The sequence below is a fragment of the Talpa occidentalis genome, unplaced genomic scaffold (assembly GCF_014898055.3).
Source record: "Talpa occidentalis isolate TD23 unplaced genomic scaffold, MPIMG_talOcc4v2.1 talOcc4.3, whole genome shotgun sequence".
Lineage (NCBI taxonomy): Eukaryota > Metazoa > Chordata > Mammalia > Eulipotyphla > Talpidae > Talpa > Talpa occidentalis.
In genome coordinates, this window is record NW_023603184.1 from 69,269,664 (window position 1) to 69,285,928 (window position 16,265).

At 34.1% G+C, this 16,265-nt stretch overlaps 1 protein-coding gene across 2 annotated transcripts in view; it reads right to left on the reverse strand.

Annotated features, from left to right (window-relative positions):
* Nucleotides 1-9,445: 9,445 nt before the first annotated feature.
* The window catches only part of ACTR3 (actin related protein 3), a 57,530-nt gene continuing 50,710 nt past the window's right edge, over nt 9,446-16,265 (reverse strand). For both annotated transcript variants that reach the window (XM_037523254.1, XM_054699641.1), the window contains exons 9-12: nt 15,010-15,102; nt 14,687-14,812; nt 11,114-11,197; nt 9,446-10,668 (exon numbers count right to left, since the gene is read on the reverse strand). In XM_037523254.1, the coding sequence (XP_037379151.1) occupies nt 10,573-10,668; nt 11,114-11,197; nt 14,687-14,812; nt 15,010-15,102 (399 nt within the window). In that variant the 3' untranslated portion in view covers nt 9,446-10,572. The remainder of the gene's footprint in view (nt 10,669-11,113; nt 11,198-14,686; nt 14,813-15,009; nt 15,103-16,265) is intronic.

Genomic DNA, 16,265 nt, shown 5'->3' on the forward strand with positions numbered 1-16,265 from the left:
TTTACATTTAAGAAAATTATTGAGACATTAAGTGCTTACTGCCATTAAAAGCTTTTTTTTTTTTAGTTTTTTTTATTTTCCGACGTTTTCCTGTTATGTTTTGTTTAGGGCCCAGATCTATTCTTAGGTGACACTGCATTTGATTTTATCTTTGAAGGTCCTGCTGCGGTTAGTGTATGATGGACTATTGCTATGGCCCATTGGATGGTTTGATGTCAAAAACTTGTTTTTGTGTTGTATTATCTAGGTGTTGGATATCTGCATCTTATCCCTTATCCTCCAGTTGGCTGTCTGGCCAGCTTCATTGCTGGGAACACGGATGGTATGAGACCGAGATCTACAGCTGGTTAGGGCTGACACAGCAGCAGTGAACCTTGTGCTCCTCAGGGAACAGCGAGCATGATGCCTGCAGGCAGGAAACACAGCTGACTCTCCCTGGAGTTTTGCCACCATCATCAGATGCCAGACTGGCTACATCATCAGAGAGGCTTACCATTCCCCATCCAGCTCTAAGTTGTCTGTAAGATTTGAAACCGGAGGGCTGTAACAACTCACTGAAGAGAGAAGGGCCAGCTCCCCACCCTCCCACCCCTCGTGGAACAGATGCAGAAAGAGCAAGGGGAGAGAGGTGAGACCCTGCACCTTTCAGCTCTAAGTTGTTGGCTCCCCCCTATACAAGCGGAGCTGTGGTAAAGGACAGCAGCTTTGAAATGACTTGAGACTGTATCTCAATAACCTGATTAGACCACAAGAGTGGATCACAATTAATTTAACAGAGGAAACTGGGAATCGCTCCCTCTGGTTGCTTCACATTCATTAGTAGAAAATAAGACTATTAAAGGTATGTACATCACTTAAATGATCTTGCTCTGTCAAAACAGTTAGAACCTAGAGAAAGCAGAGATAAAAACATAAGTGAATTCCTTGTCATTGCTCAAAATCTACTATAATGACATTCACCAGGGACTAAACACCTGGTAAGTGTTCAGAACTGCAGGCCAAGCAGAGTGAAGAGTGGAGCGCTGTGTCAAAAAAGAGCATGGGCAGATTCAGAACGTGAACTATCAAATCCTTCAGGTTACTCAGGTTTTTTCCCCATTACTTCCTACCTCTGTTGGCTTTATGAATACCTGCAAACATTAAGTTTGAAGTAAAAGAAGTGTTATGTAGGTGAATCGCTGGCACAGATCCCCGGAGAGCCAGAGATTTGTTTTTCCACCAATAGGCTACATGAAGGACAGAGCCCCTCCCCCGAAGGCAGTTCAGTACATTAAGACGGCTTTTTTGATGCTACTATATTCAAATCTCGTAATTCCTTCAGAGGCGTTTTTGAGCTACTTTTAATTAATTCTTTATTCCACCATGGCATGACAGAGGAGAGAAATGAAGAGAAATAAATACGCAAAGGCTTAAAAAAAAAAACCAGGGTACGGTGAGGAATTGTGCACTTAATTCTGCACATTTTCAACTGCAAATGACATTCTGTATTTCCTTAGAGTGGAATCTGACAGATTATCACCCCTTTGAGTGCCTGTATATTTATTTTATCTCTAACGATACTGCTAACAAGAAGGGGGGTGCTTATATTCACTTAACACACATTAAGACAAACACATCTTCCACTGACGTTTAGGTGACTGCAGACAAATAGGACTATATAAAAAGCTTCAACTGCACAGCACCTCACTGCCTAAGGATAATTTACATTACATTAGGCAGATTTGGAATTGTGATGAAGAGGATACCACATAACATGTTAGGTTTCAAACTTGAGGAAAGTCTCGAGGAAATAGTAAGACATGATGCTTCTTTGATTCAATGTGCAAAATGTTTACTTGATATCAACTCTATGCACAATGCTGAACAAATCAGGTGGAATTCTAAGCACAGACTTTACTCTTCAGGAAGAGATTCTCCTTTGTGAAAGAAAAATATCTACACACAAAACCATTAAAAGTTAAAAACCAGGATACAGGAATATAGATCATATATATATATGTATCCATATATATTTAAAACACAAATACAGTAACTATTACATACACATATCATGTAAATGTATTATACATCCATATTTAATGCTAAATTGAGAATTGTCAAAGTGCAAAAAATCAGTTCCATTTACTTGGTATTATATCTGTAATATTAAATAAACTTAAAAAGTGACAAATGTCTGCCTTCTGAAAGTGCTTTGAATTCTCAGTTAAAATTGGTTTCTCTATCCTTTTGTGCTTTACGCTCAGAATGTATCCTAGCCCCAACAGTCTAATACTTCTAGGAACAAATCGACTGTCTGACAAAGTCAATGTTATTGATTCATTACTATGAAGAAAGCTGAACATAGGGAAAATGTAGAAATAAAAAGATTATTTGGGAAGGGTAAAATGAAATAAGCGTTATGAAAGACTCAGAGCAAAGCAGAAGCAGGGCTGTCTGTAAAGTACTGAACATCAGGTGTGGACTGCAGTGGCCCAGGGTCCTATGTGCTTGGAAACTACAATGCTTAGAGAGGAATGCTGTGTCCCACTACTCTGCACCTGATTTGGAAATTGAGGCCTCTTCTCTGTGTCAAAGTGAATTATGTAAAAGTGGGATATTTCATTTTTACTGATTCAATTTAAACAGCAAAATTTCTGATTGTGATATTAGAGAACAAAGTTTCTCAGAGAGTAAGGAAGCAGCAGTCACTCAAAGGGTTACTATGACACAGTATGTTGTAGCATGTCCTTGGTAGAACTACTGTTTACTGTTAACTTTGTACCTAGTTTTGTCAGTGGCTAATTAAGCACTAGATTTATATTTTCTCCTTCTAGCTAATTTTATTTTCACCTCCACTACAACCAGAAACAGACTGCCCTGCATTTTGGTTAGTAACGTTTGGGGCTATTTCTCCAGGATAGGTAATAGAGTATTCTGTATCTCCACCAATACCTAGCATCATGTCTCCTGTGTGGGAGATGTTCAAACCAATGTTTTTAGACTGAATCTGATCACCAAAAAATAGTAATATTTCAAGGACATCTAAATGGGCATATTAAGGCCCAAGCAAAACTAAGATTAGGCCAAGTCAAGTGGCAAGTTAGGGAATTCCTCTAAAACAAAGAGCCCTCCCCATTTGCAAAACTGAAAACAGGCCATTCTCCCTCAGCTGGAAAAAACATTATTCTAATATTTTTCAACAGAGATCCATTCTGCAAAGTTTTGTCTACAAAGGAAACTTTCAAAGGAAATAGACAGCTACATACATGGGTTAGCCTTGTGTAAATCCTACTTACATGAACAATATACTTTCAAAACTGCCTCTTTCAGATTTTACTCTTATGATACAATCAGCCTTTGTCCTCTTACCCTACCCTACACATACATTGTTTAGAAAGATTAAATTTGTATTGCTCAAAAGATGAATGGTCAATCTTTCAGCTCAAATATTTCATTAAATGATCATACCTATTACAAAGAACATAATGAAACTATTTGGAGTAGAAAACTGTTCTTAACCTTGCATGCCCCTAAGTAAATGGCTTTTGTGTCACAAGGACACTTTCATCTCATCATGAAATGTCCACAGACTGCAAGTTGCTGTTTGTAAATTGGTCTGATGGGTGTAAACCCAAACAGATAGTACAAAAAGCTGTTGTTCGCAATATCAAATGACTCAAGAAAACATTCATTTAATAATTCCAGGGTAAACTTATTAGGATTTGGTGAACACAAATCTTCCCATCTGATAAAGCAGTTCTGCTTTGTACCAAATTACAAGCATACATCAGTCAACATTTAGACTACAATGAAAATGCAATTTAGATTACTCAATGAAAATTATTCTTAAAGAACATTCTTTACTGAGTGTTCAACCACATCCTGTTGATCAACCACATCTGGTAGAACTGGCTCTCATCTCAGGGCAGACGAAAGACACGAGGAGACTGCATTGATGGCAAATGTCAGCAATGCCTCTGTATAGATTGCTTTGTTTGTGAAGCCTAACTTGACAGCAGTAGCAGTTATCACACACACATTACTACAATTCAGAGCCAGGGCCTCCTGCCTAGCATAATTTGATGGTTTCCTCACTCCAAACTATCTAAACACTTAGGCACTGTAAAAACAGTACTTATTTATTCCATTTTTCAATGGAGTATTATCTCACTCTGAAGTGCCATCCTCTAAACTCACAACAGCCTTGGATGGGGGAGGGGAGGTGGAATTATTTAAGAGGTACTTTAAGGCCATCTATTTTTGTGTCCATTTTTTACATTTTTATAAGGATGCCCTGAGAAAATATAACTGCTCATGGAAAAAAGAAAAATGCTTGACTGATGAAAGTATAACTTTGGTACATTTCTTTGCTATTTAGTCTAACCGGCACCATATCTACTTAAGAAACATTAACTCCATTTCCTTCTAAAGTTGCTCATTTCTGAGTTTGTAATAAGCCCACACAGGAAAGCTGATTGGAAATGAAAAATGATCTGGCCCAGAATGTACACAATTCACAGCACACAATTCCTGGGTGTCAGAACACAGTAAATTCCGGGCTGGTTCTTGACATAATTTTATTAATTTGATCAGTTAAAAATAGCTGAGATTTTCTGTGGGAAATAACAAACCAATTCAAATTAGAATATAGAGGGTGTATTTTGAGTAAATATATTCTAGAATATAAAACCAAAATCACAAGCCTTTCCTATGCTAATGCCCAAGTACCTTGGGATAAGGATGCCTAAAACTAGTCCTATGCTATATTAGTAAGCACAACTGGCTAAACCAATCTGTTATCACTTAAAATTGTGCTTCATATGTGAAAAACACACCATTCATGGAGTTCTAGAGCACATGCCGCAAAATGAAATAGTTTTTGAACTTTTTTCTGGGTAATAAATCATTTACACTATGTATTAACAATATGTGGGACCCAAGTTTGAGTTGTATTCACCTGCCACTAATAGATCTTAAATGAAATACAATTTTTTAATTTGACCAGTAATATCTTGTCCTATGTATTTCTCTTTCATCACCTTTTGAAGTGGAAAATTTAATCAAATCTGTATATTAAAGGCAATTATATCTCTGTAACAATATTAAGGAGCTGTCTTACATTTCTTTGTTGACTTTGCAATTACAAGTTCACCTTTTCAATGACTTAGATCACCAAAGAGAAATTAAAGTCTAAACCTAAAAGAAATGGAGGAAACACTAAAAGTACTGTAAAAACTGAAATTTAAGGGTGACAAGTAAATGTTGCCTAATTCCATTTGGGTTTTTTTGGCTTTTAAAAATACAAAGACATAAATGATTTTGGTTATGACACTGAAATTTTTGCTATTGCTTGAATATCCTTTTCAGTTCTGGATGGCAAAAACCATGTTTGTTTGGTTTGCTATTATATCCTAGCACCTTGACCAGTTTAGTTTATAGAATAAGCTAATCCCACTGTGAGTTACTGTCACAGTCCAAGAAATATCTTTTTTACTGAAGTCATGGGTATACTGTGAAAACAGCATCTTTTAAATGGGGAAAATGAAATGTGTTTATTCCCACAGTCCAGATCCCATTTGCTTTGGAAAACAGCCATTCTAACTGAAATGTATTCATTTATGTTTAAGAGGAGAAAAGAGACATCTAGTGGATGGATTAAAGGATTTAACTCAAACATCACATCTGTCATTCCTATCTCTAGCTGTCTTTGAAAGTCCTGATCTTTGTGAAATAGGTGAAAAACAAGTAGCTATTCAATTTTAGTAATACTAGAATGCTGACTGAACAAAAATTCTTTCCCTTGGGAGGAAAAAAAACAAGTACCTAAAACAATGTCAAATATGCTTCCAATGTCCCAAGAATAAGATCTAGAGTTGCAATTTTCCATTTCAAAAAGGTGAAGAAAGAGAAATACATATGACAAGATAATAAGGGGGGTGTGCAATTGTATGGGGACTCTAACCAAAATGAAAATGCATACATTGTGCAAAAATGAAAAATGATGTAATTATATAAAATATTAAAAAATAAATTAAATAATGAATGTAAAAAAAATACTATGTTCAGAAATAATTGTGTTTCTCTTGAGATCTATTAGTGACAGGTGAACCACACACAACTCAAATGTAATCAAAATGTGAGAATAACAGATCTTTGATTTTGAGGTTATTAAAATATACATACCATTATTTTAAGAATTTCAGGAGCACACAAAAGATCAATTTTAAACCATAGGCACATTTTATAACTTTCACTTTACCAGTTGAGTCTTTTTCCTCAAAACCACCACCATCACTACATTTTATGAAGTTCTAAGCTTAGTAAGGTATCCAAATCTCTGGGCAAAATATTTCTTACTTCTCTGAGTATCTTTACTATCACACTAGTCTCTAATTTCAAGACTTGTTTTTTTTTTTTTTAAAGATTTATTTTTATTTACTTATGCATACAAGACCTGGGATCTAGACCAGAGATTTGGGAGGGAGGGGTGAAAGGATTCACCAGAAACAGAGCAGGGAACAAAACAGGCAGACTGACTGAAATACACTGAGAGCAGTGGCAAGACAGCAGAGATCTGTTGTGCTATGTGGGTTAGCTCCCTGGCTGGGGATCTAACTCTGGCCACAGTAGTTGGTGACAGTTTGACAGCACTGAGACTTTTAACCCCTGCACCACCTGGGAGGCCCAAGACAGAATGCTTTATTCATCTTCATACAAATTGTTTGAACCATAGTGGGTGTGCATATATATTAATACAGAGTGAAGAAATGCCCATGAGAGGTCCAAATGTAAAATATAATTAGTGTGAGTTTTACATTTGAGTAAAAGTGAAACTTTATTTTGACCCAGCATCTTAGTTTCAATGTAATGCATAAAAGTTAGTAAATGATGGAATACTGGAACACAGTAAATCATAATTTGCTAAATCAAAAATCTAAAGAAAATTACATTCTTCTCATTTTTAAATTTCTAATTTATTTTTCATCAGCCATTTTTTTTAATCATTTGTTTCTTCCTTTTTTTTACTGGAATATTATCAATGCAATCCTGAATTCAAACAGGTATTTAACTTCAGCTCCTAAGTTTCAAATATATCAACTATACTGAAGAGAATATCCAAGACAACCACAGACCTTCATTTATTTTTGTTAAATCAAGGCCAAACAGGTTGTAAATAATCAAAAGTTCTGGGATACTGAAAAACAAATTAATGAAAGAAGGATTAACATCAAGAATGAGTTTGAAAAATCCCTTTTCACTGAAGTATACAAACTTTCCAGACCCTCTACCAGATCTTAAAATTCATGTGCTCATTGGTCACCTTAGACATGACATGGACATAATTACAAAAACAAAGTTGTTTCAGGATCTGCTATGAGAGTTCCCCATAACTTCTCAGTAACAACTGTCCTTAGTTAACTGCATAATGTAGACTAAGTGTTACTACAATGAAGTATGTTCTAAGACACAAGATTCCAATCTAAGTATGAGAATCTTTCATGCCCAGAGTTTGTACCTATGATTTTGGCAAAGATAAATTAGAGACTAGAGGGGGCTAGCCAAGGTACTAAGTTAGCCAAGGAAGCCAAGACTGGCAACTACATATTCGTTCAGTAGTAGAGGAACACCACCACTCTTTACAATGGTAAAAATAAGCTTTTACACTACAAATAATTTCCAATAGCGTTACAAGGACTTTGATAGTATCTACAGAGTTACCTGAAAGAAGTTTTTGTTAATATATATTCTCTAGGTTTTCTATGTAGAAATTAAAAATACAGAACATAATAACCTATTATCCCTGTATTTCATATTCTTATTTCTAGAGATATTTCTAGACATAAAGCCAAGAACAGTTATTTCAATCTGTTAAAGTAGGTTTGATAACATACTGAAAATTGTATTAGGGACCTGAGTAGATCAGAAGTAGGTGATTACTAGCAGTAAGTTCAAATTATAAGTATTTAAGAGTTAAGTTGTGAAAACTGGCTTACTACAAATAGGGCATCAAGTTAGATAATCATTATCTACTTTTTTCCTGTCCATTAATATTTACCAATTAATCAAAATCCTAGCTATTAAAAAGGCAATATTAGGTAATACTGTTACAACTACTAATAAACCAATGCAAAAGGCTAAGCTATAGTCTCATAATTCATAAAAACTGCAATGCTAATCTAGCATAAAACTGCTACCTTATATATAAATTGAGATCCAGAAAGTTTAAAGAATTTTTCCAAGATATACAAATATATTTTCCATGTTTTTAACAACAACAATCAACAACAAAAAACACAGTTGAAGGAGTCATATTATCAATTTATAGAACCAAAATAAAAATTTTAGACTCTGGCTTCATGCTAAATAAGGATTACAGATTTCAAATCATTTTGGCAGCCCTCTAAAGAGCACTATTACTATCATACTAGAACTCACTGTTATAAAAGCAGAGCAAAGATAACAGAAAACATACAAGGAAGATCATAGTATTCTTGTTTTCCCACATAAGTTTAAACTTAAAGGAAAATTTCTGACCTTCACATTTTCAAATCAAACTCATACATCTTTGTATGAGTATGCACAAAGACTGTAACCTGCAAGCTTTGTTAACATGTCTTCCTACTTATTCATTCTCTATCAACTATCCTCAGTAGAAAAGACATTTATGTCAATGATAATGCTTTACTGGGTTAGAGGGTGAAATCTTTTGTGCTTATCATTTAGTTCTTCATCAAGAAGATTTCTGAAAAAGCAAAGTACCGAACGATAAATATACTAAGCTCCCACAAGTATTAAACAAGGGAACTATATTCATTTTCATAAGCACAGATAGTTAAGCTATTTCTAGCAGTGTAATGATAAAAAAATGATACAGGGTTATGTAGAAAAGAAATCTACTTTTACTATCTACTCTTTGGTACTGTTTGAATTTTTTTTTTTTTTAAATCAACTTCATGAAATACTTTTTTCAAGTAAAAAACCATCTTTGATACTACTGCTCCTGGACATACAGTTTGTACTTTACATCCACACTCAAAGGATTGAGTCACATAAATGATTAACACAATTTTAAATGTTCAGTTTCACTCTAAATAAAGTTTACTACCCAATTTTATCTTTATATTAAAAACAAACAAAACACTTTGTTCTTTAACTTTTGAACAGAAGTATACTGATCTTATGTGTTATTTTCATGGACATTAGAAATTCAAGTGTTCACTGGTATTACTGAGTTCTTAAAAAAAATCTATAAAACCCTTCCCATTCTAGTCTTCTACAAATAATTGGTGATATTTTAAATTCACAAGAAATTTTCCACTATAACACAAAGTAGAATGACACTGCTTCCCATTTTAGTCTTCTACAAATAATTGGTGATATTTTGAATTCGCAAGAAATTTTCCACTATAACAAAGTAGAATGACACTGCTTCTTTAAGGAAAAAAAAAAAAAAACATTAGAAAAGGTAATTCAGTTTTAATTTATTTTCATCACTTTTTCTTTATGATCCAGGTATTTTTAAAATGCAAAGAAAATTAACTTTTCATGATGTCAGGGACTGGCACTAAAAAAATTCTCAGACTGCAAATGAGTTATACAAATGAAAATATCAAATGGAGATCCAGTTATCAAAATGAAAGCACTCAACATATTAAAAATTCACAATTATTTGTATAGAGCACATAAAAAAGTCAGCTTGCTAACCAACTGTTGTGATTGTAAAGAGCCATTGCAGAGGTTTGAAGAAAATAGATTTATTAGTTAACTTATAAAGAGATTAAAGAGCTTGAAACAAGTATTATAAAGAAATTTGTGCCTTTATTAGAATGGTGTTAGGCATTAAATATACCAGTTTGGGTAATCAATTTAATCTTTTTTTGTAAGAAATGACACTACAGAACTGCAATACTGGTCCAACAGTCTTGTCTTTACTTTTCCTTGAAAGCAAGAAACAGAATGCAAGTAATCAGAAAGCACTAGCAGGCATCAGTTAATCCAAGATACTAACTTCTTAGTTTCAAAAGCACTTGCAAAGAAAACCATGGGTGGGGCACAGGAGAGTAGAAGCCATTCATAATAACTGGAATCCCATGAATGTGTACGCCAAGTATCCGAGGTTATTTTTTAATTTATCCTCTACTTGGTCTCTTTTCCTCCCTCAAATACTAGTTTTTCTTTGACTTTTTTCCCTCAAAGTATAAAAAGTATGAAATATAAACAAGCTCTTGCATCGCACACTTAGAAGTGTACAATTCAAGCATTATAGAGCTATCTACATACCGATAAATCCCATCAAATCTTGGATAATTCAATAATATACAAAATATCAGGGCACAGAAAGAACTAAAATTCACTTCTTTTTGTTACACATATGGTTCAAATATTCAATCTAAAGAAAAACACTTAATTATTTTGGCTCTCCTCTACATTCGCATGTTATATTTATTAAAATATTCCTGTATAGTTATGTTTGGTCTTATTATTTCAAGTCAGGTTTATTAAAACCTTAAAACCAGCCATCCAGACAAAACAGATAATCAGAAAGATTATTTCTTCCCCACCTCCCTAACCCCACTAACTATGAAGTCAATTTTACGACATGACTCCAAACACTGGATTGTGACGACAAATGCTAGGTCCAATTTCTTCATAATCTTTTTTGGTGTGGCATACTTGGTAGAACTCAGGCTGGAAAAAAAAACATATTTTCATAAAGGTTAAAAATCAATTATTTTCAATATACTTTAAAACAGATTGGTTATATTTAAAATGCTTAAACACATTACTTGAACAAAGTGGAGAAATTCTAGTAACTGCAACTTAAAATCAGTTATAAATCTCTACCAATACTGAAAAAGCATATTTAATTTACATATTTCCTTCTCCCTGCTCAACACCTATTTCTCCTATGATTTTAATATTTTAACAAAGAAAATATAAACATAAAATTCAAGTGATTTCCATTTTTTGAAACACTATGTACATATATGCAATTTTTAAAACTTTCTCATATAATATTTAAATAAAATTTAAAGATATGTGCCTTATTTTTCTAAATTATTTAAGTATCAATGGGTTCTTTTATCTAAAAAAAAAAAAAAAAATCAAATTTTAAAAGTAAGCTTCATCTCACCGTGGAAGCCAGCATGGATCCTCCAAACCAAACTGCGTATCGTTGCATGTGGTGTGTAATGACTTGTACATCAATGGGTTTCGGCTGCAAAAGACAGAGAAAAAGCCAGTTCAACAGTGAATTCAAATAAATGTCTATAAACAAAAATGTAAAGTTTCATGTACTCAAAACAAAAAAAAACAAACCACCCTTTAAACAGGAGTACAAAACAAAATACAAAAATACAGCAAAAACAAATTAAACTAGTTCTATTTGTGGGAGAAGGAACTAACCCAAATAACCTGTGAACATGGTATTATGATTATAATACCAGGGTGAAGATGAAAACTAAGCAAATATCGAACTCTAATTAGCAGGTCTGTTTCTCAGAGGTGGTATAGATTAACAAGGCTAAAATTACTACACACAGACTCAAGAACTGTGCAAAAAAAATAAATATATAATAGAATGAAACTAGGTTTCCCCCCAGGCAGAGAAAGGCATTACATATATGGAGAACTAGAAGCTGGAATGAGCTTTTGGTGTTCTGCAAATGTCATTATTGATATGAATTCTTAATTTTAAATTTCTTTTTTTTTCCTAAAGATTTGTTTATTTATTTATTTATACAAGAACCAGGGTACAGGCCAGATGCGCGGGAGGGTGAGAGGATTCACCAGAGAGACAGAGCGGGGTACAGAACAGGCAGACGAGGAAATACACTGCTAAGGGGAGCGGCGGGCGAGACAGGAGAGGTCTGCTGCGCCATGTGGGACCCTCGCCGGCCGGCTGGGATCAAATCGGCACTGCAGAGGCTGCCGACAGCTTCACAGCGCTGCGCTCAACCACCTGCGCCACCAGGGGAGGCCCAATTTTAAATATCTTCAGAGAACTATACAGTGGTGTGTGTGGGGACACACCCACCCACACCTTTTCTATCTCTAATCCCCAAGAAGGCCTCCAAGTAGTTATCCCCAGTTGCAATGGGATTACCTAGCATCCAAAATTTGGTTTCTAAAATCATTTTAAGAATAACATCAAGATTGCCGTAGGGGGGAATAACAGAAAAGGCTGATTCTAAAAGGAAGGAAAAATACAAAATGAGTGTGGAACACGTTGCTGTGCTATAAAAGTAAGAAAGTGCCTGAAGAATACTGGGGTCACATCAAAAGGACATAAAAACCACCCTGCCTGAGCCATACTCGTGAAATCTGATAAAATTTGAGCATCAAAATGACAATAGTACTGATGACATTTTGCTATTATATCACAAGTGATATGGTCTATAAAATAATGAGACCAATAGTTCCTTATAGCTATTAATGGATGAAGGAGACAGAAAACTAAAAAACACAGAAGGAATGATGAATTTTACAAAATACCACATGTCAACTACCATATTAACAACTATTTCAGCAAAGAAAAAGTGATGGTTAAGGTCGAAAGTTGAAAGTTTGATGAGAAACAGGCAGTTACAAGTCTAAAAATACCTCCCCCAAAAGATTTCATTAAATATGGTGGAAAAAATAACAATAGGGCCTCCCTGGTGGCGCAGGGTTTACAGACAGTGCTATCAAGATATCTCCAGCCACTGCAGCACGAGTGAGTTTGATCCCCCGCCGGCCCACATGGCACAGAAGACCTCTCCTGCCTCGCCCACTGCTCCCCTCAGCAGTGTATTTTAGTAGATCTGCCTGTTCTGCTCCCCACTCTCTCCAGTGAATCCTCTCACCGGCCCCCACCCCCACACCTCTGGCGTACACCCCAGTTCTTGTATGCATAAAAAAATATATCTTTAAAAAAAAAAAGGAAAAATAATAATGACTTTACAGTAGAGAAACCTGGCAGACACAACTTTAACCAAGTGATCAAAGTTAATATCTGACATACTATATCAGGTGTCTAGTGATAGGTACTTTCAGATACATGAGATACATCATTTCTGTGCATAATCTGATTCCAGCCATTCTAACCCAAATTGAGAATCATTCAGCAAAATATATGGCTTATACTATTCAAAATATTAAGATTATAAAAGACAAAAAAGATAAAATGCTTGTTCTGAATTGAAGGAAAATGTGTAATCCAACTCTGGGTGCTAAACCAGAAAAAAAAATATTTATTTTTTTTCCTTATGCTGTTAAAGGGAATAATAGAAAAATTGCGGAAATTTAAATCAGACCTATAACTAGATTATAGTAATATAACAAAGTTAAACTCATGATCTTAAGCATTACAATGCTCTGCCTTTAGAAAATATGCACTAAACTATTTGTGGGTAATGAACCATTATATTTGCAACAAACCCTCAGTTCAGAAAAAAAGTAGTATTTACACATAGTTATATTCTGTATTACATATATTTACAGAAATAGAGTAATACAACAAATGTGATAAAATGCTAACAACAGAATTTAGATGAGTAAATATAGGAATCCCTTCTACTAAAGTTTGACAATTTTTCTTTAAGTAGGAAATGATTTTAAAAACCTTACATCTAGTAAAAAGTTATGGCTACTTTTTTTTAAAAAAGAGCTATTTGGTAGCCATTAAAAAATAAAGATTGAAAAGGAAATAAAGCCAGGCTTAAAATCACATAAAGATATTGTGAAGATTTATAAAAATGACTATTGAGTAGGGTAAGGAAGCAGAGTCCTCCAGTATCCATATGGCTTTTCCCTATGTCATTTACTACATCATTTTTACTTAAATAAAAAACTACACTTAAAAACAGCATTTCTTTTTTCATGTATCTGTAATGAATCTTTACAAACTAAGCAAAACAAATATACTTTTTACTACACTCAAAGGGATAAGTTAAAGATAATACAAATTCAGGAGCTGATGCAGATCTTTCAACAAGTAGCAAACCCTAGAACATTGTGTTTAACTTTTAGGTCATTTTGAGTGACTGTTTATCAGCTTGAGTCTTCATTCTTGGTAATTTTCCAAGTCAAATAAAATGTGCTTTATTCAGCAACATATTCTCTGAATCAATGTTTTCCTTTATTATTCTACATTTAACAAGGATGAAACAAAAAAAAAATACTAAAAATTTGTTTAATATAAAAAGTAGCTATCTAAGAACTTAAATTTTGGATTTTTTGATATCAAGTACAAAAGTCCAGAACATGTACAAAAAGGTTATTTTGCTGAACCACCAATTATACACTGAGGTATTTATGTGGAGGCTAGAGTCAATTTGTGAAAGGAGACTTTACCTCCCAATATCTACATCTCTCTCACCTCTGCTTTGTTGTTCTGCTACAGGGGTATTTAAATTTTTGTGGGTCCATAAAATATATTATCCCTGAAATATGTAAGAAATCTACTATGTATGTTATTTAAGAGATATCAAAAAAATCTTTCTCACAGCTATACCTAAGAATACTTCTGGAAATGCAGATAAAATCCTGGAGCAATCGAAGGACCAACAATAGTATGTAATTTGTAATATTAACCTCTTTCTATTACATTACCCAGTAGTTTCCTTTTATTTTCTTAAGTAAGAGCAAAAGTTGACAGACATTTACCCTCCCCATTACAACGACCAGGGCATCCTCAACCTTCTCAACAGTAACTAAGAAAACCAACCTTCAATCTACCACCACTCAATTCCTCACTTAATTTCAGTCTGGCATCTACAGTTCTTTTCAAATCTCTTTGCAAGCGACGTCCAAAATCCCTGAACATGGTTGAACCTCCGGAGAGGACAATATTCTGTATTAGTGGAGAAAAATAAACAAGTTAAGTATGACCTGTATTTAAAAACAAGAAAAATATTAAAGACATAAGAAACAGTCGGTACAAAAATTCTGTTATGTCCTTTTGAAGACGTGTTTTTAAATTTACTATTCAAAGAACAAAAAGACTATTTTTAAGTACTCTGAATAACAATCTTTGCTGAAAATACTGACCTTGTAGAGAGGACGTCTGACATCAATAGGACAATTCTGTATTACTTCATCTACAACTTCTGAGATAGGCTGAGTAAAGTCTGGATTAGCAAACTGAAAGGTAAGTAAAGTTGAACATATAGAGATTAGATAACTACTAACTTAAATGTCACAGTAAAAAACTAACTTTGTAGTTCAAAAACAAAAGGCCTTTTAGCAACAAATTCTGGTCACTGATTCAAATTAAAGACATTGAAATCAGAGATTTCAGATACAGTTAAAATAAATGTGATATATACCATTTCATAACCATTAGAACAGCAAAAATGTAAAGCCACATATATACTATGATGGCAGGTAAAATGTGGGTGAATGGAATCTTCATTCTACTGATAAGAATAAACAATGATGTACATTTTGGAGAACAATTTGGCAATACTTAATAAAATTTTAATATACACATTAATAACTCCAATTCTCAGAACAAATGTGCAATATGATTTACATAAAATCATAATCACTGCAGCTTTGTCTCTAAGAGTAAAAACAACTCATAAGTCCATCAACAGGGAAGGAAATAAGACATACAGGTAATACTTATCATTCACGGATCTGGAATGTGCAAAATTTTACTGAAATTTATTTGTAACCCCAAAGTCAATACTCAAGATGCTCATAGGCATGCACAACTGCAGAGCTACAAAACTTTGAGTTCACTGATACATACATTCACAGCTGAAGGTGAACAAGGTATCTCTCTCCCTTTCTCTTATCAGCTTTCATACAATTTGTGTCCTGATTTTCACAACCTACTTATTATCAGTTTTCACAGTTTTGTGGTGATTTTACTATTTAAAATTACCCCATGATAGTGTTAAAATGCTATGTACTATTCCTAAGCATAGGTAGGCTGCAATGTACCATATGGAGAAAACAGATGTGCTGGATAAGGCTCATTTATATATGGCATAAAGCTCTTATCTATGAGTTCAATATTAATGAATCAACAATATATATTAACTGTGTCTTTAAACAAAAACACACATATACAACAAGGCTTCGCATTCCTAGGATGATAAAAAAAACGTAACCTGAGGCTTACAGGGCCCTAACCCTATATTACACTAGGAGCAATGGTTCAGTATTTGCTAATTCAGTATTCACAGCCAACTTTATAGAACCTCTACGTGAATAATGACAATGAACCGTTTGTTCACATGATGACATATTATAAATTATTTCCAAATAGCTGATAATCAAAACTTAATTTTTAAAAA